The sequence below is a fragment of the Dendrobates tinctorius genome, unplaced genomic scaffold (assembly GCF_039654945.1).
Source record: "Dendrobates tinctorius isolate UK_male_01 unplaced genomic scaffold, ASM3965494v1 ptg000069l, whole genome shotgun sequence".
Classification (NCBI taxonomy): domain Eukaryota; kingdom Metazoa; phylum Chordata; class Amphibia; order Anura; family Dendrobatidae; genus Dendrobates; species Dendrobates tinctorius.
In genome coordinates, this window is record NW_027361737.1 from 5,115,600 (window position 1) to 5,142,388 (window position 26,789).

At 41.8% G+C, this 26,789-nt stretch overlaps 1 protein-coding gene across 4 annotated transcripts in view; it reads right to left on the reverse strand.

Annotated features, from left to right (window-relative positions):
- Positions 1-614: 614 nt before the first annotated feature.
- CP (ceruloplasmin) overlaps positions 615-26,789 on the reverse strand; it is a 237,551-nt gene continuing 211,376 nt past the window's right edge. For all 4 annotated transcript variants that reach the window (XM_073581068.1, XM_073581067.1, XM_073581070.1 and 1 more), the window contains 6 exons: positions 26,001-26,129; positions 20,481-20,587; positions 14,058-14,277; positions 10,824-10,963; positions 2,956-3,112; positions 615-780 (listed from right to left, as the gene is read on the reverse strand). In XM_073581068.1, the coding sequence (XP_073437169.1) occupies positions 704-780; positions 2,956-3,112; positions 10,824-10,963; positions 14,058-14,277; positions 20,481-20,587; positions 26,001-26,129 (830 nt within the window). In that variant the 3' untranslated portion in view covers positions 615-703. The remainder of the gene's footprint in view (positions 781-2,955; positions 3,113-10,823; positions 10,964-14,057; positions 14,278-20,480; positions 20,588-26,000; positions 26,130-26,789) is intronic.

Below are 26,789 nucleotides of genomic sequence, written 5' to 3' on the forward strand. Positions count from 1 at the left end.
CCGTAATTTGCAATGTTCTGGAGAAAAACATACTAATCATGCATGGTCTGCATAAATTGCCAGGATAATGGCACATAGGGCCAGATTTAACGAAGCTTTCATATCAGAAGTCTGGCAGAAAAAGCTTTGAAAAGTTGCAAAATGTTGGCGCATCTGAAATTTGCAGATAAATTTTGCAACATTTACCGTTCTCACACCATTTTAGCCCACCTCCGACAAAGTGGGCAGGATGGGAGTGTAGCAACCCCCCCCCGCTCATCCATGACAAACGGCGGTGTACCTTACTCCAGTCCTCAACTGGAGGACAGTCTGCGCCCTTAAACTGTGTCCTATACTCCTGTCACATCCAGATCTGCAGTCAATATTCAGTGTTCCACTGTGTCCAATACTCCTGTCCCTTTCAGAGCTGCAGTCACTATTCTGCGGTTACATTATGTCTTATACTCAAGTCACCTCCAGAGCTGCAGTGACAATATATACAATGCCACAGTGAATATATCGTGATTTTTAAAAGGGTTTATTTAATGTTTAAAAAATTTGGAGGTCATCAATGATTTTTGGTCTGGATTTACAGAAAACGTAAGATGTACAAATAAAGTTCTCTAATGCTGGTGTTGTGTTTGCTAATATTCTTTATTTTGTATATTGGGTTATTTTGTGGTACAAGTATCTCAGGTGAGATGTAATTGTCCTTCAGATTGGCTCAAGTGGAGTCTTCTTTATCTTGCTTTGTAACCCCTGGAAGGCGTGTAATAAGCTTGTGAATTAAAGTTTCTTTTTCTGTAGAGGAATATAAGACGAACACAACTCAATTAGGTGAAAATCACATCATAGAAATACATTATGTGCATAGATAATGCCTCTGGTTAGATAAGCCCTCCTCCCATCAAAGTTTTTCTCCTCTTCACCCCTTCAGGTATTTTTGGTTTTGCGTTTTCTTTTTTTCCTCCCTTTCTTCTCAGAGCCATAACTTTTTTTTAGTTTTCCGTCAATATGGCCATGTCAGGGCTTATTTTTTGTGGGACGAGTTGTAGTTTTGAACGACACCATTGGTTTTACCATGTCGTGTACTCAAAAACGGGAAAAAAAATTCTAAGTGCAGTGAAATTGCAAAAAAAAAAGTGCAATCCCACAGTTGTTTTTTGTTTTGCTTTTATACTAGGTTCACTAAATACTAAAACTGACCTGCTATTATGATTCTCCAAGTCATTACAAGTTCATAGACACCAAACATGCATAGGTTCTTTTTTATCTAAGTGGTAAAACAAATGCCAAACTTTAAGAAAAAAAAAATTGCGCCACTTTCCGATACCCATAGTGTCTCCATTTTTCATGATGGAGCTTATTTTCTGCATTCCGAGCTGACGTTTTTAATTATACTATTTTGGTGTTGATACGATCTTTTGATCGCCCGTTATTGCATTTTAATGCAATGTTGTGGCGACCAAAAGAATGTAATTCTGGCGTTTTTACTTTGTTTCTTGCTAAGCCGTTTAGTAGCGATCAGGTTAATCCTTTTTTTTTTATTGATAGATCGGGCAATTCTGAACGCGGCGATACCGAATATGTGTAGGTTTGAGGTTTTTTTTTTTATTGTTTTATATTGAATGGGGTGAAAGGGGGGGGTGATTTGAAGTTTTATATTTTTTTTTTTTATATTTTTAAAAACTTTTTTTTCACTTTTGGCATGGTTCAATAGTCTTCATAGGATACTGGAAACTGCCATAACCCGATCGGCTCTGCAACATACATTGCTCTTTGTAGCAAAATTACTCACTCGCTTGCTATGAGCGCCGACCACCGGGCAAGCCAACAGTGACAACCATAGATGTCTCCAGGAGACCTCTGGTTGTCATGCCAACCCATCAGTGACCCGCGATCACGTGACGGAGGTCACCGGTGGGCGGCTTTCCGGCCCGATGGCCAGAAGCGCGCGTTAAATGCCGCTGTCAGAGTTTGACAGCGGCATTTAACAGGTTAATAGTCACGGGTGGATCGCGATTCCACAGCTGACATGTCCCGGGAAAGATATGGGCTCACCGCCGGAGCCCACATCAAAGGGAGGGAGTCCGACGTGGGCGTACTCTTATGCCCAACGTCGGAAAGTGGTTAATATATTACAAAATGCACATGAGGACACAGTATGGCCCCATAGTGGCTAAGTACGCCGTAACATGAATTTGCAATGTGGCCATTGTTTGCCAGACTGCAACTGAATATTTTATGGAGAATCTGTCACCAGTTTTTTCTACCTCATCTGAGAGCAGCATAGTGTAGGGGCTGAGACCCTGACTCCAACAATGTACTTTTTACTGAGCTGCTAGCTGCAGTTTTTTTTTCTTCATAAAATCCGTGTTTCATCTGCTGCAGAGCTGTTATTTCTCTGACCTACTGCCGAGCTCCATATAACCCCATACAGATCACTGATAGGCAGCTTTCTGTGTACACTGTGCATAAGAGAAAAGTTGACAATTAGTGGGGGCAGGGTTATGCAGAGTTCATGAATATGGATACTACATGGAAGCAGGTCTACTAGTCCTAATGATGATGTCATGTTGATAAATTAGTGATTTTATCAAAACTACAGCAAGCAGTAAGTGCTACATCGTTGGAATCAGGGTCATTATGCTGCCCTCAGATTAGGTGGCAAAAATCTGGTGACAGATTCCATTTAAGTATTTGCTGGTAATCAACTACTAAACAGTGCACCAAAGACCCTACTAGTGAAGACTCACCTAGTCTACTAGGACACATTGGTCTCTATCTCGTAAGGTAAACAGTATGATCCAATTATACATAATCCAATACATCCAATTCTTCACACATTACATTACTTCAAATTTGTATGTGTTACAAAAAAGCATTACAAGGCGACCATATCCCATCACTGTCATTTGGAGTCTTTATCGCAGGCCACTATGATGAACAAATGCAATCCTGATAATGATCACTTACTCTCCAGTACTGTGTATAAAGTCTCCATTCCTGCATGTACATGGTCAGCCACGTGACAATGAAGCAACCATGTTCCTGGGGTCTTTGCAACCATATCAACTGTCTGAAACGTTCCCGGGAAAAGTGCAAAAACATCTGAATGATAATCATCACCCACCTAAAAGTAAGAAGAGAAGTGACAGGTTAGTGGCTGCTGATGAGATCTTCTCATTTCATGTAGGTAAATCTAGGATGGCATAAAGATCTGAAAATTGTCAATTATTTGGAAGACATTTGCTCCTGTTTCATATCAATATGCACTCACAAACATAAAGCTAAACGAATTTACCCCACCTCAGCTCATATACATACCTATAAGGCCGGCGTCACACTAACCGACGCAAAATACGGTCCGTATTTTATATGCGTAATACGGAGAAATGTCCCCTAAATAGTGCTCCGTATGTCATCCGTAAGCAAGGTGTGGTCGCGTATTTTGCGCATGTAAGCATCCGTATGTAATCCGTTTGCTGAGATTTTCTCGCCGGCTTGCAAAATGGACATTTAACGGTTTTGAGGCCTGCTAACTATTTAAATCATCAGCCTACACCCTATTTATTGGCTCTGGAACAGGTGGCTGCCTCCATTCTGTCCATTTGTGACCTTGCCTTGACTAGGTGTGTTGGTGTTGTATGTGCAACATGGCAAACAGTTTGAGTTTCAACACAACTGAGCAGGTTCTCTTCAACTGGCTTTTGTCACGCTGCTTTGGTCACCCATACGCAGTGATAGTGGATCCGCGGAGGAGGAGACGCATGTGGGTCCATCCACTTTTGAGGCAACGACTCACAAGAGGTCATTTTCACCGCCTCTATTCTCTGCGGGATCATCCGGAAAAATTTTACCAATACTGTGGCATGAGCCTTGCAACATTTGATCTCCTCTTGGAGACAATGCACCCTGGGATAATCTTTCAGGATACAAGGATGCGCAAAGCTATATCTGCAGAGGAGCGACTTCTACTCACATTACGGTATGTACTACACAACCACATTCTCTATGTTCATGATGTATTGCCCAAAGTATGTGTATTTTTTTTTGGTGGGAATAATTTTGTTGCCCTCATCTTAGTCCACATATATTTAAACTTACATACCAGAATGTTATGTGTACTATGTACTGAATATCACGTAGTCATTATGCTAGACAAAATGTGTGTTAGTAGATATCAAACAATAAAAAGTTTGGTATGTATGTAGCTGGTCTTTTTATCATTTTTGCCTTCTAAAATGTTCCATTTCTGTTGTTCTTCAGCTTCCTGTCCACTGGCCTGTATTATGCCGCCCTCCACCATGAGTTTCTCATTGGAAGATCTACCATTCATGACATAGTCAGGTCGACATGTAGTGAAATATGGTGAAGACTCCATCAACTCGTCATGCCCGAGCGCAGGATGGAAGACTGGTTGAGGATATCAAGGGACTTTGAGGAGGAATGCCAGGTTTCCTAATTGTATTGGGGCCCTTGATGGCAAACATATCCGGGTGCGTAAGCAGCCGAACTCTGGCTCCCAATTCTTCAATTATAAGCAATACTTTTCTGTTGTATTGTTGGCTCTGGCCGACCCTCAATGCAAGTTTATAATTGTCGATATTGGGGCCTATGGAAGGACGGGAGACTCTAGAGTCTTCAATACTTTCATTATGGCTCGGCGGCTATGCACCAACCAATTGGATCTACCAGGCTCCACTCAAGAATCAGTCCCTTATGTCCTTGTGGCAGATGAGGCGTTTCAGTTAACGCGCAATGTCATGAGGCCATATCCCCGGCGCAACCTGGACCACAGATGCAGAATTTTTAACTTGCGCCTATCACGTGCTCGGCGACTGGTGGAGTGTTCCTTTGGCATTCTTTGTGCCAAAGGGTGGGTCCTACAGTCTGCCATTCAGCTGAGTGAACAAAATGTGAATGAAGTTATCAAAGCATGTGTCATTCTTCATAACTTCACCAGGATACATGATTGTTCCTCCTCTGCTGGTATTGTGCGTGGGTCGAACAATGTGCGTAGGGCGAGACCACATATCAACCCTCAACGTAGACCGCTCTCTGGGCTCAAAGTGTGTGATATTTTCCCTAATTATTTTATGTCACCTGAGGGGGATTCTTCTTAGCAAGAGCATGCTGTGTCTATGTTATACATTTTTGTTTTATGTCTGTGTAAATATATATATTTCAACCCCTAATTATTCTCTGACTGTTTAATTGCCTTGGTAAGCGTATGTTAGTATGCTGATAACTTTTTTCATAATTGAGACAGAGACGTAAAATGTAGTAGACAAATTTTTACTTTTTTTTTTTTTTTTTTAAACACATATTATTGCCATATGGTAAATGTGGCAATGGCCCAAAGTGGCCTTTTTGCAGATTTGCAAAATTACAAGCAAAACATTTTCAGAAACCAAAAAAATAAAAAAAAATTATGCAAGACCAATATTCCTACATTACAAATGTTGGTAGGTCGGGGGAGGAGAAGGCGGAAGACCAGCCTGCGTTTGCTGCTGGCTACTTTGCCCAACTTGGCCATCGCCCTGTGTGGGGGCATATTGTTGCCCATGATGTGGGTAGTGTACTGCCTCCTGTCATTGTGGTGGGTACTGGGCTGACTGAAATTGGAGAGGGACCTCTTGTTGGGGCTGGTAGGCCCGTGGCTCATACCCACCAAAATAGCCATGTCGTCCCCAACCAGGTTGGGACCAGCCTCCAACACTGGGTGGGAACAAGTGGCCATATTGGTGAGGTTGGCTAGAGGCAGACATGTGGCTGCTGTGGGCAAGGTTGGGTAGGGGGAGTAAGGGGGCGAGGTGTAGGCCCACGTGTTTGAGGATCCTTAGAGCCTGCTTGAGCAAGCAGGTGTGTGGGGTGTCTAAGGCGCATCAGATTCCTTGGGGAAAGCTGCCATCTCTCCAGATATTCAAATAACTCATATGGGGTATTGGGGTGTGTGCTTGCATCAAGCAGGATCTGAAAACATCCTCGAATACGTAGCCTCACCTCATGGGAAAGATCTCGAAGATAACGGGCCAGGCTGCGTGAGTATGCCTCCTCCCCATCATCATTATTGACTCGAGCAAGGGAGTTCAGTACCCCTGTGTCAACATTGGTACGGGTATCTTGGGCAGGGATCTGGCGCCTTCTTCCTCGCCGGGATAGTCCAGCAGGCTCTGGGGAGCCCTGTATCTGGGCAGTTGGGCTGCTGCTGATGTTGCCCTGCTCCTCCTGTATGGCGGATGGTGCTGCAGTAGACGTCCTGCTTGTGGATGTGGTCCTGGTGGTGGGGTTTGTGGTGCAGGCACTGGGTTTTCAGGAGAGGAAACTTCACCCATGCTTCTTGGAGGGGGAGAAGATGGGCCAGCCACCTCTGCTCCTCCAGCCACAGGATCAATGATGGGCTCTGTATCTGAGTCAGTTTTTGACTGAGTTCTGTATGAAATAGAACATAGCCAAAATTCAAAACATTAGTTTTGTCCCTGTAAAGTATCTGTGTAATGTGGTGTGAGGTATCTACTTACGGTCTCAGATCCAGAATAGGAGCGAGGAAGGAGAGGCGATCATAATATACAGTATATATTTTCTCTTTGTGTGGCCCGCATCACCACTCCTGGCCCACTGCTGACGTTCCCACCTGTATTGGTCGCGGATGCTGCGCCAGCGTCTCATCACATCTTCCACTGCAATGTGATAGGAAATATTCTAAATTTCACATATTTGCTAGCTAAAATTTACTAAAAGTAGCCTAGTCATGTGGCCTTGGGGCATGCAGGCCAGATACACAGGGTCACAATAGTTCAGGGGTCAAGTAACTACTCTTAACTTGGTTGCCTAGGAGGATGTGAAGCTTGTGGCCAGGGACAAATTATGTCAGTGTAAAACAATGGTTCAAATAAAAATCTACACGCCTCATGAGGCAAAAAGGCCAAGCACAGGAAGGAAGGGCCGGTGGGGGCTTATTCCAAATGCCTTTTTTGATGTGAGGTAATTTTAAACACTTTTTTGGTTGTACTTACTGATTTGCTGCTGCTCCTCACGTTGCCAATCACCAATATCGTGGAACATCTGGCGACATATGCGCCTCCATGACGCCTCCTTTCTTGCCTGGTTGGCATAATGGGCATCACGTTGGTCCCAGATTTCTGGGCTCTCCTGCACTAAGACAATAAGCATCTCCACATTGAGGTAGTAGGGTGCCATGATGCTCTACTCCGTGGAGGCGTACTTCCTGGATGTCTGGAACGCTTTTTGAGCTAATTAGCATGTCTAAGCTTCCTGATGATGGATTGGCCCATTTCCTGTCACCTGCCAAAGACCTGCGTATTTCTTGCAAGCCACACGTGTGGTCCGTGTGTAATGCGTATTTTTTGCGCACCTATAGACTTGCATTGGCGTACTACGGGCATAGTACGCTGACAATCGCAGCATGCTGCGATTGGCACGGACCGTAAAATACGCGCGAGAAATATATACGGCTGAGGGGAGCTGCCCCATAGAGAATCATTTTTCGATGTGCAATGCATGGTTTTTACACCTCTCACTCGACTCGTCCGTATTTCACTCTAGTGTGACCCCGGCCTAAGGCCTAAAGAGGTGGTGGTTGTACCTAGGCCTTGGAGAATGATGGGACCAAAAAAGCAACTGCCCCATGTAAGGAGGACATCACTATAGTCGGTGAGCCTGAAGCGGATACCAGGAGATTTAATTTATGCCAATACTCTAGCATCTTAAGGCTTCATTTAAACGTTCATTCTTTGCGTATGAGTGCCATCCATGTTTTTCACATGTCATGGCCGAGGTGGATTTTGGAGACCGCAGACAGGTGTCCATGAGTGTGCACATTCGTTTGTTTGAATTGCTGTCTTCTCAGACTGATAGTTGCTGTAACTTAGAGCAAGTTGGGATCCTTTGTTTTCATGAAGAATGACCCAGACGTTATTAATAAAACAAACTCTGGTTTACATGATCTTGGAAGTATGTACAAAAGGCATCTGCTTTACATGACAGAGGTACAAACATCAGTTGTGGATGACAGCACATCACTTGTGAAGAGCAAGAAGTTAAGCTGATGACCTCCATCTTTCCAGTACAGGACCACATGGGTCGATCTGTTTTGCTGTGACCGCTGCACCCAGTACTACACATTGTGGGCTATATAAGAGCGCACTTCCAGTTGCTATACCTCGCAGTATTGACATGTCCCAGCCTGGCTGACCTGGTATTCCCTCACTAAGATCTCCAGGTCTGGCAAACACATAAGATTAGCTCTTAAAAGTAGCTTTCACTAGGCACCCCAACTTCTCTGCCATAGGAGAACTTCCATCACTGTTACAGTACTTGATATTGACATAGTGTGCTACCTTCTGTGAGACTGCTCTTCTTGCACACGCCCAAAACTGACATTGCTGAGAGTATCTTCTTTTTTCTGAAGTTGAACTTGAGCTGACTATAAAATAGGAATTAAGCTCCTAGTGCCCATTTACTCCTCCCCAACCATGGGATGGCCTTGCAGTTAACCCCGTCAACCCTGAATACAGGAAACTGCAGCCTACATGAGGATGAAATACATAATATTATACAGATCACACAAAATAATGCATAAGGAATCTTCAGAGAGGTTGTCCAACATCTCCACCTTTACACACAGATAAGACTCACACCTGTGAATAGGGTCATTCACATGTCTGATATTTTGCAGTCTGCAGAAAATTGCAAAGATGCCTGATTAAAATCTGCAATACAAGTCTATGGATCTGTGAAAAAATCAGATGCCATCAGAGTGGGGTCCAATTTTCTCGAACTGTCAGAAAGGAGAAGGTGGAGAAACTTTTCTTTTTTTTCCTCTATATACGAGAAAAATTGATGTTACTTGGACCCCACTCTGATCAAAGTTTAATCAAAATGCGTATGTGAGAAAAACGGAAGTCTGGATAAACCCTCAATGGACATTCTCATCATAGAGAAATACTGTTCAGCCCTAGAGCAATCAGCATTGGTTCCACTGCCGGTAAAGAGCTGATATTGCAGGAAAATCCATATCCAGCCATTACATCTAATGTGGTGTACTTAATTATTTGTACTAAATGTCCAACTGGTGGTCTGTATTTGGGGGAGACCGGGCAAAAGCTTAGAACAAGGATGAATGCTCATCGTCACACAATAAGAGAAAAAGGAATGGATCTACCTGTGGCAAAACATTTTTGTATCCCTGATCACAGCAACATGGATATGAAATTACTGGTATTGAAAGGTAATTTCAAGTCTCAGAGAGAGAGAAGAGTTTGGGAGTATAAATTTATGACGACCTTTGACACTCTCAGTGCTGGAATGAATGTGTTGCATGGATTTATGTGTTTTTACATCAATTAAGGAATTTGCTTGTAAAACCTTGTGGAGGCATCACAACACATTAGGAGACCCCAATTAGAGGACTATAAAACATCCAGACTCCTTATCTATGTACTGGTCCAATATTTATGCTTCTCCCTCTCCCATATTGATAGTTCTGCTTCACGTCACTTGTCTTATCTATTTTTTCTGCGCTGTGTTGTGCATAAATATGTGACTCTTCAGATTTTGTATTAGTATAGCCTGATGAAGAGACCTGAGTAGTCTCGAAAGCTTGCAATGTGTTACCATCTTTTCAGTTAGCCATTAAAAGGTATCAACCACTCAGGACTCTCAATTCTGAATATTTTTCATATCCAGCCAGGCATTTCACCTGTCTTATTAAATGAAGGCAAGAATCCCCCAGAATGCGAGCCTCTTGTACAGAGCGGCTCAACATTCTGGTTCATAGCTGGAGTCTCGAGCAAAGAAATCCCCCCTTTATGACATAACAGGATATGTATATAGAGGTTTTGCTCCTAAGACCAACTCTTTAGGATATTTCCTTAAATTCAATACAACACATCAACAAACACTTGTAAGACTTTAAAAAAAACAAACTCCAGTTAGGCAAGATTACTAAAAAGGCATATTGCATATGTGTGAAGATATGTTAATGAAACTTCTCAGGCATCTAAATAAATAAATACAATTAATTATTAAATAATAGAACATACTTCTATTTTGCTCAGACTGTTGCTTTACCCCTTGCATGGACAGTTGATAAGACTTTGTCAGGCTTCTTGTTGTGAAATGCTTAGTGTGTCTACAGCCCTCAATGGAGAATAAAATCTGCTGTTTAGGCGGTTCTAGAAAGATCGCCCTGAATAGGGTCACCTTCATGTGGTGGAATGGCTTTTACGTTTTTTTAATAAAAAACGTTTTAATAAAAATTATGTCAACTAAGTACATTGTTATTTTCATGCACTACTGCTATTTATTTACTTACTGCTTGGTATTTGCTCAAGTTATTTTTATTTTAGGTTTTGTCTGTTTAGTGGCCAGTGTGAACATGCGCCTACACGTTGCATGCATATCAACTTATATTCCAGTTCATCTCTTTAGGTCTTTGTTTCAGGTTTTTGCATTCTGTGCAAATAAGAGCCTGGCCTCCCTTTTCTTTGAGCTGGACATTACATTTTTATAGCTCTTCATGGCTTTGTGTTCAGTAGTCGGGGTCTCTGACCTGCTTGGCTCTTATTCACATTTACATAATTTGACATATACATAACATAAGCTTTTAATACTAGAGGTTTTCAGGCTTTCCTTAGTATTTCACAGGTGATGGAAGTATCATCAAGGCATCAGGAATTCTCTTACATGTGTAACACTATGGAAATCCTGAAAACATGACCTGTTGGGGTCCGTGAGGACTGGAGTTTGGGAACCACTGGTTTATACCATGTAATTCAGAGCACTGATTTCATTAGAAATAAGTTTATTAAACACATTACCGCATATTTAAAGCTGTGTGCATGGAAGTGCACTGTGTGTATATCCACTTCATTCCCCAGGCCAATGAGGTGCCAGTTTATGTGGTCCCCGACGTGCATTGTAAGGCCTTGTAAGTTGGCATATAATTTACCATTGATAGCTGAAATACAAGTTATCACAGACTTTTATTAGTAATGTGCATTAAAGCAAGTGACGGAGCCAAGGCTCAAGCAAGGCACAAATTCATAAATACAATTAGTATGTCCTGATGATCTTTTGGCTACATTTGTATTATATATATATATATTTTATATTGTAGATTCAATAAATATCTTTTGTGTAGGGCATCCTTGTTTTGTATGGGTGTCAGGCTTATTAACAATCACATAGACTTTTTTTTAGACATAACAATTAAAAAGGAATTCACCAAAGTTTTATTTCAATAAATATTTGAAATAGTTTAATCTGTCATCAGGATTTTGTCATCTAATCTGACAACCGCATAATGTAGATACAGAGACCCTGATTTCAGCCAATGCATCACTTACTGGGCTGCTTGCTGTAGTTTTGTTAAAATCACAGTTTCATCAGCAGGAGATTATCAGCAGAGGTCTAGAAAACTTGCTGACATGTAGTCCTCCATATTCATTAGCTCTGTATAACCCAGCCCCCACCACTGATTGGCAGCTTTCTATCTATACACAGAAAGGGGCCAATCACTGGTGTGGGCGGGGTTACGTAGAGCTCAGTAGTCAGAGAACTGGTGGATCTGCAGCAGGAAGAACAGGGATTTTATCAATACTTTAGCAAGAAGCCCAGTAAGTGATATAAAGCTGGACTGAGAGTCTCTGCACCTACATCATGCTGCTCTCAGATGGGGTAGCAAAATTCGATTGACAGATTCTCTTTAAAGAAAAATTAGCGTAAGACACTAATATTTGGGATGAATAAAGACAATATTTTGTATTAGAAAATAATGACATTGATAATATACATACTGTAATGTAGCTGTGAAGTCATCTGCCAATTAATGGGCATATAAATACATTCGGTAATAACTATGTACCACATCAATATTTCAGTAAAATGGTCTTCCTGATGTTCCACAATTGGGGAGTACGGTCGGTATTATCTGGCAACCTCATACCTCTGGGCATTGTAGGCCACACTTATTTCGTTGTGTAATGTCAGGCAGGTATTGATGTGGTGCATATGGATCGCCCGCCAGGGCAGTGGGGTTACTTGGTACCGGGCAGGTGTCTCAGAGGGATGTGTCACGGTGGCGGTGACCTGGTCTGTGGCCCTGGGCGTCCATGCAAAAGTGGTGAAACGGGTCTGAATAAAGTTTATAGGTGGATGATACGTGACGCCACCTGTGGTGCTCGGCAATGAAGGGGTTAAGCCGACGCTGCAGGCAGATCCTCTGGGACAGATGGTATAAGGCAGCAAGATGTAAGAGCTTCCCACAGGTAGAGCTGTAGTCCCAGGGCAGTAGTAATAGGTGTTGAGGAAGAGGGTGCAGTGTTAGGCACAGCAATGTAGCAGTGCTGAAGGGGTTGCAGGAAGAAGGCAATGACACAACAGGTGCAGTTGCCTTTAACTTTGCTTTGTAAGGGCAGTCCAGGATCCAGATTATAGATGGAACAGGAGTTGATCAGCCTGGAAGCAACTTAGGAATCTCTCTATGCAGATGGGTTGTGCAGTCTCCTTTCTAGCGCTTATCTGAGGCACTTGCAGTTCTGAGTTACACTGAAGTTCCCCTTGCTTGCTCTCTTTAGAACTCCCCTCGTATGGCAGACAGCCGTAGCCTCCTTTTTCTGGCTCACACAAGTTGCTGCTGTGCCTCCGAGTCTTAGTTGGAAACAGAGCATTTACAGCCTCTCGTTCCTCCGGTTTCTGCTCCAGGACCATCAGCATCCATACAACCTTGGATACCGGACTCTGGACCATGCGCTACAGCTAGAAGTGAGCCTGAATTCTGCTCAATCCTCCAGTTCCTCTTTTCCCTCTTCACAGAACTGAACTAACTTCCCCTTCCTGGCCCCAGAGAGCAGCTCCTCCCCCAGTTTGGTTCAGAGCTCCCTCTGCTGGCCTGGAGTGGATTTACCTGACAAGAGAGATCCTTCATTGCTTCCAAGCATGACATCATACTCCCTAGGAGGAAGGTAATGCCACTGTGGTGACCGAACTCCTGGGGGCGCCACACATATATATATTACTGATAGAGGTATTATATGTAGGTCCTGTTATTTCTATACCCAGTAATGGAGATGTATTACTTTTACAGACTGTGGTGTAGCTTTTGCCCTTTTTTCCACTGTAGGCACATTCCATTTTACATTGTGTGTACATGTTTAACTAATGATGATATGCAGTAATAAATAAAAGGTAATTTGCATTTTGGTAACTCTAATGCGTGCAGCCGTTAATGCTGTAGTAGTTTATATGAATAGGAGCCACACCGCTGTATTCTATATACCTGACCTGTGTAGGTTTCTTATGCATTTCCTGTACAGAATTCATACTTGTTTGTGTCTTTCAAACAGTCCGGGTGCTTTCACATTGCGTTCCGCCACCTTTTCAGTGGCTCCAGTCGGGACTTACACCCGAACCCACCGCAAAACATGATTCGAACATATACATCAATGGGGCCATAGACTACAAAGGTGCTGGCAAAGAACATGTATGCCCTGAGTGCCTCATTTTTGGGCATGTATGCCTACTGGAGGCGGACACTCAGACATAGCAGACAGCGTCGGAGTGTCCATCTCCTGCAGTTACACCCAAAAATTAAATTTTGCGGGCAGTTTGGATGCAAGCCCCGACGAGACCAACGAACGTGTGCCTGAAGATAGTGTGAAAGTACCCTTAGAATTGTATAAAACAACAAACTGAGTATTACTCACATTACCCGTCTCCTTCCACTCCTGTGCTGCTGCTTCCCAGGTTTCCTGGTCTTTGTAGCTTAGTCTCTAAGTGATCACTTTTAAACATGGACAGGTGTGTTTGGGGTCAATCACTGGCTGTAGCGGTGATCTCCACTGATGTCTAATTTTGGCTGCAGTAGTTACGTGTCCATGTTGAAATGTCATCACTCGAGCATAAAGAACAGAAACCGGCGAGGGACCCAACAAGATGTAGCACCGGAGAGGGAAGAGATCTGTAAGGAGATTACTCACTTTGTTATATTAAACCATTCTAAACTTTTAGTAAAACATTTCAAGAGACACAACAGCGTTGAGATAGTGACCTACCATGCATCAAGTTGCTTTCAATAAACTCTTCATCGTCTTTCTTCACTTCTTCAGGATGAAGAGAATATGTCTTAATGTTTTCTTCTAGGTACCAGGATTTATTTTCATCAAATATCATAAAAAGAAGAGCAAAACGCAAGATATTCTCCTTACGTAGGCTCAATAGAAATGAAGGTTTTCTGCAAATCACAAGAGGTCCAACCAATCCACTGTATGTGTCCTAAGAGGGAAGACAATTAACTTGGTGCAATACATGGAAGAATGAATCAATGTCGTCCTGACCCCTTTAAAAAGAATGGTGGCTTGTAAATCACATGGACCAACAAATTGTCTGTTTGAGTTCTTAAAGGGAAGATAAGGATCCCTGGGCCACACACCGGACATTGCATAATCTCATACAAGAAATGAAACAATAACCCAATTGTTCCATTAAAAGTCAACTTTGCCATTTAGGGACCAGTGGAAAGTTTGCAGTTAGAAAACATTTACAAATTCCAGTAACCAACACTGTAGGAGCCATAACATTTTTATTTTTGCCAATGTGGCGCTTATTTTTGCAGGGCGCGCTGTATTTGTCCGAAGCACCACGGGTCATTTGTTTTTATTCCATGTCTGTTACTAAAATAGTGAAAGCATTCATGTGACTTTAAGAATGTTTTTAACCCCATAAAGTGGTTTTCTGTGAAAAACAGAGAAAAGAACCAACATATGTCTGAATATATCTGCAAAATTAATTCTCTTTTCTTTCCCTTATCCTGCCCAGCTCTGAGCTGTACCTATGCCTTTATACCGCCAAGGCTGGTGAGTAGGAATACTATGTGTATAGGACTAATGCTTCTCCCCTTTCAAAGATGACATTGCCCCTTTTTATACTAGCCACGTGCCCCTCTGGTTACAGAACTACCTTGTAATCTGCAGCAAATATGATTCTTTATGTTTATGAGAGTTTTTTTGGAATTGGAAAATATGGGGAGTCGATGTAAACATTTCACTGCTTTAAATACATTTAACATCTTTTTTTCCATACTTTTTAGTCCCTCTAAAGAACTGAAAGGGGTTGTCCATGTTCGACAAAGTCTGCAGTGAATCCTCACAGCGCATCCGATGTGCACTGTTAGGATTGTACGGTGCCAGAAGTGAGACCAGGCAGTCGTGTAACCAAGTCTGTGATATGCATATGATACTTCCAGACACATTCCGACTGGATGCATGCGGTCTCACTCAATTCACTTGGACTGATCGTGGCCGTGCATGTCTAGTTGTAATGTGGCCATGAATATGCATGTCCCATACTTGCGGTCACATGTCTGCCTGTGCCCCGCACTGGAAAATCCCAACAGCATACACCGAGCGTGCTGTGAGGATTCACAAGTCTAGAGAGAACCGGACAGCTGCCCTAGCCCCTAAACCGTTACCATGACTGTATTGCACCCTTTTCCTACATTCTAATAAGAATAATCTATATTCTAATAATTCTTATTTTGTGATTGCTAAATAAATGTAGAATTAAGTTTAAACCCTGCCGTTGCACGGTGTAGATCAGTGTTAGGGGGAATTGATTTCCCCTGACTATTCCTCCCACTCATGGTGTAAGCTAGCCCCTATGGGCGTGAGTGACATGATTTACAAGAGTTGTTACCACTGACTCTTTTGGAAGCGCGCGGCTGGCTGAGTTTAGCATCACTACTTTCTCTCTGGACTCGCACACTGCGCTGATGATGGAGAGTGTATACCTGACTTCATTGCGCATTTCCAGAGAGGACGTCTGATTGCATGAGATTTGCAAGGAGCCGGTGGCGACGCCGTTACTGCAAATTATGTCACTCACAGACACAGTTGGTGCTTACATAATGAGAGGGAGGATTATCCTGGGGAAATCATTTCCACCCCCCAACTAGTCACTCACTGATTTACTTAGCACGAGTGTAAGGTTTAAAGACAATTTTATATTTATTTATCAATCACTAAGCAATAAAAGGAGCTTATTATAATGTAGGAATAAGGTGTAATACAGGCATGATGATGTGTAGAGGGGCTAGTGCAGATGTCGGGTTCCTGTTAAACATGTAGAGTGGCAGCATATTAGCATACTAATAATCTTAAATTAAATCTCCTATTTTATAGTAAAGGGGAATTATTTATTTTTTGGGGGGGTTAAATTAGTAATTGTTATTAACAGTTTTAAGTGCACAAACAATACAAGGTAGAGTGAAAGACGCCAGACTCCCCTCCCCTTTCCCGTCACTCAAAAAAATGTCCATCACTCCTCTCCCCCCCAGAGTAAGGTGTAAGATGAGATTATTCCCCTGATATTGACAAGAATACACACATATACTGTATATGCCATATAATCTATAAATATTGTGGGCGGCCTCTTTGATAATGAAACTTAAATCAACTTTGAAAATGTTACTCTCTTTTGTACAACTTGGGGCCAACACTATCTGCAGCATTACTGACTAAGGCGGGCATCACACTAGAGAGAAATACGGACAAGTGAGAGGCATAAAAACAACGCATTATACTCGGACCAATGTTTCTCTACCGGGCAGCTCCCATCATCCGTATATTTCTCGCCCGTATTTTACGGGCAGAGACAATTGCAGCATGCAGCGATTGTCAGCGTATTACCAGCAAAATACGCCAATGCAAGTCTATGGGGGCGAGAAAAATACGGGTTACACACGGACCAGACGTGTGACTTGTGAGAAATACGCACCCAGTGTCCTTTAGCAAAAGGCGGCAATTCATTTTGAAATACAGTAAAATCACACTGACATGTTTAATAAAGAAACAAAAGAATAGATATAGACACATAGAATACACACACACACATATATACTGTGTATACTTGTGTTTTACTTCCCTGCATGGAAAACTTGTCAGCTTTAACCTATATCTATATATAAAACTTGAGTTTAACCCTTGTTCTGCCTCCTGCTCGTCACTGTGTAGGGGAAGTGGGCTGACACACGGACCTGTCTGCAGAAGGAGGGTAAGGTATAGTGTGCTTTAGGTGGACTGTTGTATTTATAGATGAGAGACAGCTGTAGATAGTGGAGATGGGTGTAATACTGAAGTTTGGCCACAAGATGGCAGTAGAGAGTTGTGAGAAAAGGACTGAACATCAGCTTAGGGCTACGAAACTGCACAGTCATGGGGGGCGGGGTTACAAGGACTCTAGGGGGAATTACCGAGGAGGGGGATAAAAGGAAGACAGAGAGTTCTAGAAGCGGTCAGTCCAGGAAAGGAGCTCAGGAGAGGAGAAGACTAAAGGGAGAGGTGGACAAAGAAGAAGCTCCGGAAGGGACTGGCAACAGAGACAGTCAGCGGGGTGGCCCTGGTGGGAGAAGCCGCAGACAGAGAGAGCCCGGGGTACCACAAGACGGACGGACTCGGACGGGTGAAGCGCTGTGGTGGTAGGCCTAGGGCAGCCACAGTGAAAGAACCGCGAGGGACGTCAAACAGGAAAGGAAGGAAGTGAAGGGTCCCGGGCCTGTGTGCGGAGTCGAGCAGCTGCTGTGTGGTGCTGCGGGTCGTCGAGAGGACGGCCAATAAAGAGGACCTGTTGGACGCACTACAGACTCTGTCTCAGTCTGTTCAGAGGACCACCCCCCAGTCGGCACACCTACCTACAACTGCATCCTGTGTACCTGCTAGTTACCATATATTGTTCATTCATCAGTTCAAGTCTTGTGTACACTTTTTATTTTTTATCTTTATGAATTGCTATTTTCCTTGGTTATTAATGTATTTTTCTTTATCATCTTATCTCTGTAAGGACATTTCAAATGTACTCCAATGTGTTGTTTGTAACTCGTCTTTTTAATTGGTAACGGAGCTGACATCTGCGTTCATCCTCGTGACATATTTGAATTTTGACATGACATGTGCCCAGTTTGGCAGTCTCTTCAAGAAACACAGTATAAAAGATAGCTATACCATACAGTCTCACCAGGTTTGTCCTGATGAAGAGGTCCGGCGTGACCTCGAAACGCATTGACTTGTAAACCTGTTCTAATAAACGATTTGATTTTAAGGCTGTGTGCCCACGTAGCGATTTTTAAGCGTTTTTGCCGCGATTTTCGGCGCGAAAACGCTGCGAAAACGTTTAAAAATCGTGTACAGAACGCCCCCCATGCATTCCTATGGCATTCCGCACATGCTGTGCTAATGCTGCGCTTTTCTCCGCGGAAAAAATCGCAGCATGCTCATTCTTTTGTGTGGAATCGCAAAGAATTGCCGCGATTCCGCAACCATAGGAATGCATGAGAATCGCTTACTTCCCGCATGTGGCTATGCCCACCATGCGGGAAGTTAAGCGTCTCATGTGCGGTTGGTACCCATGGTGTGGAGGAGAGGAGACTGTCCTCCAGGCCCTGGGTACCATACCCCTGTAAAAAAAAGAATAAAAAATCGGGGTATATTTACCTTCCGATGTCCCGCGCTGCATTCCCGGCCTAGCGTTCCCAGTAATGCCTTGCGGCAAGGCCCTGTAATGACATAGTCTCGCGTGACTCTAGCGGTCTCGCGAGATTGCTATAGCAACGCGAGACTACGTCATCCCAGGTCTCACAAGGCATTACTGGGAACGCTGAGGCCCGGGATGGCAGCGCGGGACGTCGGAAGGTAAATATACCCCGAATTTTTTTATTTTTTTTTAGCATTTTAACATTCTATCTTTTACTATTGATGCCGCATAGGCAGCCTCAATAGTAAAAAGCTGGTCACACTTGTCAAACACTATGTTTGACGAGTGTGACCAACCTGTCAATCACTTTCCAAGCGATGCTTCAAATCGCTTGGAAAGTGCTTGAATATCGCACGCGAAAATCGCGGTAAAATCGCGGTGAAATCGCGCGGAAAAAACCGCGCGATTTCTGGGAAGGAGTCCGGTTTTTAGTGAGCGTTTTAAAACGCTACGTGGGCACATAGCCTAAGGATTTTAATTCAGCAGCGCATGAGTGATACCTCCCGTCGTTTTCCTCCTACTTCTACGGCTGATCTTGTAGAGCATTGGTAGCACCTGTGAGACCACCATGGTGACAATGTACCATATATCACTGTGTTGGAACAGTCAACAATGATGTACATTTTCGTTCTGAGTCATTACGTAGTTAGTCTGCTGATAACTGTATAAAGAACCATGTATTTCCACTGTGTCTGGTTCCATCCTTCTGGATGTTTTCCATAGATGCAGTCACTAGATTATTTGTTAAATTTTACCTCAATTAAACTTTTGGGTAAGAAACAGGTGGTAAAGGTAAATTCTGCCATCTTTTTGAATCTTTTGCTTATTTTGATAGTGACAAACCATTACAGATATCGTAGTGTTGTGCTTTGCTTTAATGCATAACTGTCCATATCTTTTGGGACAATTCATATATACTACAAATGGTTCTATGGTGTTGTGGATGTGACCTCGTCTCAGGTGTATGTTATTTGTGTATTCGTTTTTTTGTCTTACTTATTTAGACCTCTCGGTATTGATAGCTGATATTTCAAACATAGGTTCATATCGGTGATTTATATAGAATTTGTAATATTGACTTGAGAGTGTATGAGACCTAGATGCTTTTATGTTCTCTGTATGTTATCTACATGGAATAGATCAGAATACACCTTGAAGCACTTCCATCAAAGTTTGTATCCTCTTAATGTATTGCAGTCATTATATTACAGTATATAGCACTGTGTACTTACAATTGCTCATTTTGCCTTTCTACCCAAATAACTATTCTCTTTTCTATGCTGTATGTAGAAACAGGAAGTCTCTTTTCCCTGCATTTGTCATTTCCCTCTTTAACCTATCAGCAGGATTGTGCACAGCAACCTACAGACAGTGTAAGATCGGCGCCGTTATACTGATCACAGTAAAGTGATACCTTGGTTGTCGAAAACCATTTTGTGGTTGTTGTTTAATCTTTATTTTCAGTTTTTTGCTAATGATATGCTCGTGCCCCTCACCCATCCCCAAATCACGGAAAATAGAGAAGCTTCACATCTCGTAAAATGGGGCCATTTTTTTCTTTTTTTCTTTTTTTTTAACCAAAGTTTGGATTTTTTTTCATCACCTAAATAAAAAAGAACCTATACATGTTTGGTGTCTGTGAACTCATAATGACCTGGAGAATCATAATGTCAGGTCAGATTTAGCATTTAGTGAACATGGTTAAAAAACAAAAAAAACAACTGTGGGATTGCACTTTTTTTTGCAATTTCACCGCACTTGGAATTTTTTCCTGCTTTCCAGTACATGATATATTAAAACAAATAGTGACTTTCAAAAGTACAACATTTTGACAGGAAAATAAAAAAGTTATGGCTCTAGGAAGAAAGGGAGCAAAAAATGAAAACGCAAAACAAAAATACCTCCGGTCGTTAAGGGGTTAAATATAGTAAAATAATGGCAAAACATATTACCTTGATTTGATCAACCGCAGAGTAATAAGCCCAGGTCAAACAATTGTTTTCCTGTGTTATAGGGCCAGATCTTTCAGGAACTTTCCATAGGTACGTTTCTATGTTTCCTGTTGGAAAATTTTAGACAGATTATACACTATAATAGGTACAAACAGTAACTACAGTATATGTGCACTAAGTAAAAAGTTTGTCTGGGACTAATTTATTTTTTACTATGGGCTTAAACACTAACAGCAGTTAGTTTCCAATTACCTGCCTGACCTACTCAGTGCCGGCTCAGAATAGTGACAGACCGCTCCTGCCAGCGATTCTGCTGCTTCATGTCAACAGAGCAGCTCTTACTCTTCTGGGCTGCTCTGTTGATGGGGGGGGGTCTGCCGATGTCATGCTGATTGACAACCAGCTTCTCGCAGTTAAGTATTAAGGACTTGGCTGTCAATCAGGATGATATTGGCACTCACGTCCCATTAACAAAACAGAGTGGAAGAGTAGCACCTGCTCTGCAGAAGTGATGTTACCAGAAGCCGCAAAATCGTTGGCAAGAGCGGTCTGTGACTACTCTGAGCTGGAGAGATTGTCGGTGGGTAGAACAGGCAGATAGTTAGCAACTACCTGCCTGTAAGTTTTTAGGCCCATAGTAAAAAAAATAGGAGTTCTGGATAACCCTTTATGTGTTATCTCTTCAGAGAAAAAATAGGGGACATTTATTTCTATTTTCTACTTATTTTTAATATCTAAAAATAATAATAATACTTATAATTACAACACTTTTGGCCATGAAAAAATTGCAATTTATGGCGCACGCTGTATGTATGCAATAATTTGTGACTTTTAGGCTGTGTGCCCACGTTGCATTTTTGTAAGTGTTTCCGCAGCGTTTTTGCCGGATCAGACGCTGCAGAAATGCTTACAAGATGCTTCCAAATAATTAGCATGCATTTTTGGCTTTTTGTGCCAATGCATGCGTTTTTAACCGCTCAGGAATCGCTTAGCGGCTAAAAACGCAGCATGCTGATTAATTTCCGCATAGCTGAGCGTTTTTAGCATTCCCCCAATGTTCCCAGAAAACGCATGTCAAAAAACGCGTCAAAAACGCGCGGCTTTTTGACAAAAAACGAGCAAGAATCGTGCGGAAAAAGACGCTCGTTTTCTGGGAAAGGGGATGCGATTCCTGAGCGTTTAAAAACGCTAGCGTGGGCACAAAGCCTTAAACCTTATTAAACGTTTTAAATTTTCCTATAAACGATACTTTTCTAAAAAGTTGAAGAAGCTTTGCACAAGTAGGTGCACTTGCATCCCGAATCATTTACTGTAATTTATACCCAAAAGCAGAGTAAATTATAGTGCTAAACATATGCCAGTCTATGACTGGTGGAGATTTGTTGTTTTTTGGTGCATGCACCAAAATGTGTATGCCTCATGATAAATCTGGCACATTTAATACCAAATATTAAGTTATTCACACCAGTCTTAATAAATGTCCCCCATTCTCTTTCAGAATGCTGGTACACACGTGGTCAAAATTGTTGGTACCCCTTGTTTAATGACAGAAAAACCCACAATGGTGACAGAAATAACTTGAATCTGACAAAAGTAATAATAAATGAAAAATCTATGTAAATGAACAAATGAAAGTCGGACATTGCTTTTACACCATGCTTCTGCAGAATTTAAAAAAAAAAAAAAATAATACTCATGAAATAGACCTGGACAGAAATGATGGTACCCTTAACTTAATATTTTGTTGCACAACTTTTTGAGGCAATCACTGCAATCAAACGATTCTTGTAACTGTCTATGAGACTTGTGCACCTCTCGACAGATATTTTGACCCACTCCTCAAGAGCAAACTGCTTCAGTTGTCTCGTGTTTGAAGGTTGCCTTTTCCAGACGGCATGTTTCTGCTCTTTCCAAAGATGATCAGTAGGATTTAGACCAACAGCTCATTATGCTTTGGGAAGCCACGGCCAGCTAATAATTTTCCCTGCAGTAGTTTTTCCATGGCAGTTCAATAGGTCATATGGACAGGGACTATCTTTATGAGACAAACCCTTTAAAGAGCAACTATTTTTTTTTTAAATAGTAGCTACTATCTAACATGGATTTCTCAGCTGAGCTCAGCTAGATTCGTGTATCCACAGAGCAGTGTACGAGCTCAATAGAAAGTCCACGCTCCTGTAGACAGTGAAGTACAGCCCCAAAGACTTTCTATTGAGATCATACACTGCTTTGTTCAGAGAGCTGCGGAGTAATTTTTTTTATGAGTGATCGGTATGGATCCAAACAGCCCTAACCCCACCAATTTTCTTCATGTAATATTTAAAAAAAGAAAAAATGTATGTAAGTAATAGGTGCTTTTTAATTATTGTAGTACTACTTACTCTGATTTTATATATAGGACATCACCATCAATCATTTTTTATTTTTGCCTAAACAAAAATTGAGACATATTCAGTCACATTCCTAAAATATGTAACAAGTTGACAAAATCCCTAATGGGTCTGATCGACCATAATCTTGCTTGGAAGTCCAGAAGAAATAAAGAGAACAAATCTCCATTTTTTAACTCTCTTTTGTTATATAAATGCATATACCGTGATTGAATCTTCGTGATTTGGGCTCTCTGGACACTATTTCTTTACTTAAAATTGAAGCAAATGGAGATGCAAGAGAAACTATCCTGTGAAACATTTAAAAATTGTAACAATTTTTCTACAAAGCCTCCTCATTTCAGGGGTTCAAAAGTAATTGCCAAAAATAAAATGTCCATTTTTAATACGGTACTTTGTAGAAAATCCTTTGCAGGTAGTGACTGCTGTGAAGATCTGAGGTTGTGGGTTGTAATTATGATCTAGGCAGGTTAACAATGTAACTATTTTTATTCCTTACGTCCACAGTCTTGCAGCAATTCCAGGTAGATGGTCACAATGCAATGTCCCCTGTCCACAAGATCCCATCCTGGGACCCATCGTTTCACTGCCCCGAACTAGGAGGGACCCACTGTCTCCCAACTTTTGGTTGGCCCACAGATTTTGTATCTCCCGCCGGTATAGTCCATGCTCCTCCAGAAGACGGATATCCCTACCGTTACAGGTGTATCCCACCCCAGTCAGAAAAAAAACAGTCCTTAAGTTAGTTTCTCAAATCCAGACGTTGGATATCATGGCCGTAGCACATGTACCCAGCTCCAGCCAACAACAACATATAGTACAGTCCCAACCGGGGTTCTCTAAACAACTTTGTGGGTTCAGTGATGGGCAGAGGAGCAGACCTGTATTACAACAGATGGAGCCATGGTTCCTTGGGCTGTTTTTTGTGGAGACCCTCTGCATAGGGAGCCAGAAACTACAGTGAAGGAAATAATTATTTGATCCCTTGCTGATTTTGTAAGTTTGCCCACTGACAAAGACATGAACAGTCTATAATTTTAAGGGTAGGTTAATTTTAACATTGAGAGATAGAATATCAGCAACAAAATCCAGAAAATCACATTGTATAAATTATATAACTTTATTTGCATTTTGCTGTGAGAAAAATGTGATGTGGCCCTTAAAAAAAAAAGTTTTGTAAATTTTGTTAGAAAAATTATAAATCAGTGGTCAACTTTTAACTCTTATAACTTCCTAACAAAAAATTTTTGTTTCAAAAATTGTGATGATGTAACAGACATGTGGCAAATGTTATTTATAATGCTATTTTGTGCGATATGACTCTCTGGTTTAAGGGCATAAGAATTTAAAGTTTAAAAATTGCAACATTTTCTACATTTTGCCAAATTTCCTTTTTTTCACAAATAAATACAAGTCATATCAAATAAATTTTACCACTACCATGAAGTACAATATGTCACGAAAAAAAACAATCTCAGAATTAGTGGGATCCGTTGAAGCGTTCCAGAGTTATTACCACATAAATTGACAGTGGTCAGAATTGTAAAATTTGGCTTGGTCATTAAGGTAAAAATGGACTCGGTCACTAAGGGGTTAAGCCTATATTGATTATATAAACATATCTTGAGTATGTTTTGGCAAACAGTTAAAATGCAAATACTTGTGTTACCGTCCAAATATTTCTGGACTTTACTGTCTATACACATATAAATATAATATATAAAACGAAACATGAGGCAGCTAAAGCAAAGACAAAATGCAGTTGGTAGGTTCCAGCCTGCAGGTTATAGCCCAATATCCTAATAATATGAATGCATAAAAGCAGGTAGCACACTGTAGGAATATATCAAAAAAGTGAACACACTTTTAATTTACCATCTGTGCAAAAAAGCAACATTTTGGCTTGACAAAGGCTCTTTGGAGCCTAAACATTGCTTTTTTGCACACATGAAAAATATATGTATACTAGATGTAGGCCCGATGCTATCGCATCGGGAGGGCGGTAATGTCACGATGGAGCAGGCTTTGCAGCTTTGAGAATCTCTCCCCCCATGTGCTCACCCACCTATCAACTCTCTCTTTCCCCATGTGCTGACTTCTCCCATCTGTGCTCTCTTCTTTGACCTGTCTACCCCATGTTGGCGTTGATATTTGCTTTTTAAAGGGGTTTTCCCACAAACGAAAGTTCATTTTAAAAATTGTCTGTGTCTGACCGTGTGCAGAACATACACAGCTCCTGGGCAGGGGAGGAAGCAAAAGACAATATTGACATTACAGCAGGAGATCGCAGAGGATACATTTTGTGAGGTAAAATATTGTTTAAAAACAGTCAGTGAAATATTTTACCTCACATAATGAATCCTGTGCAATCCCCTGCTGTAATGTCAGTATTGTCTTTTGCTTCCTCCCCTGCCCAGGAGATGTGGTATGCTCCGCACAAACAGACACAGACAATTTTTAAAATGAACTTTCGTTCATGGAAAAACCCCTTTACTGTGACCGGCTTCCTCTGCCTGTACACACGTCGCGTATCTGCCGCCGGGATCAGCCGATTGATTCACTGCGCCTGCGCAGAATTCGCGAAGGCGCAGTAAATCAGACCACTGCCATCTTTGTGCAGCTGTCACATTAAAACTGCGCATGTGCTCCTCCAGTACAAAGATGGCGGCGGTCAGTGAATCATTCGGCTGATCCTGGTGGCGGCGTGTTCGTGACGGTGTTCCGCTGGTGGTACCGCGCAAGAGTCTGCGTATGGTATATACAGTGTGTGTGTGGTGCGTACGGCGTATAAAGTGTGTGTGTGTGTGGTGCGTACAGCGTATACAGTGTGTGTGTCATGCATATGTCATATACAATGTGTGTTTGTGTGTGTGTGGTGCGTACGGCATATACAATGTGTGTGTGTGTGGTGCGACTGTGTTCCACTGGTGGTACGCAAGAGGCTGGTACCACCAGCAATTTCCATATTGAGACACCCATCATTTGGGTGTCCCAATATGGCGGCCAGTGAACTTCCGCCGCTTGGAATTCTGTGATCCGGACACATTTGGACAGGACAGGATGTGAAGACATTACAAGGTAAGTGTAATATATATATATATTACACACACATTATGACAAGTAATCTTACCAGGTTCTGTCGCCTTTACTTCGTTATTTTCCAGCTTAACACCATGTGCATATATTGAATATGGTCTACGTGCCTTGTTTTTGAATATAATTTTAATGCTATCACCAACATTTGCTTTTATTAGTGGACCTGTTAAATAAAAGATTGATATGTAGATTTTGTTGGTATTTGACTACAGGTTTTATTAGTATGTTATAATAAACTATGGAATAGTGGACTATGGAATCAGCTTTGGCCAAATTCACACATCTGTATGTCGTGGTCTGAGCCTGTTGAGTTCAGGTCAAGAGAACAACATCTGGTGAATACAACACAGAACGCGACACATGGATGTGCAAATGAAGCCTTACACTTAAAAAACATTGTGATGACCACTTCTATATATTAAGCATATGCATCCCAGGACTTTCCAGTGTCTTCCACACTTCCTTATACTCCCATCACTTCTTTATCTGGAATTGTCCTACTATAAGCTGAACATAGGGTGTTCTGCTGCTGAGACCTTCAGCAATCAGATGTAATCTGTGGGTGAACATGGAAGAAGTGTCCAGTTTTCTTGCAAGACCACCATAAAGGAAAACAAATGTTACACAGATCCCATTGAAATCAAGGGTCAGATTGTCCAACACAAGGATATATTTTAGGTCCTCCACTGCTCCACTCTGTAGCTGCTAGATGAGCGTCCTGCTCCTTGCCTCTTAACTCAGAATTACTTAGTAGGCATTACAGTTAAAGAGGGCAACTTGATATCATAGGGACTCACACCTTGTTCCTATCCTATAGATACAG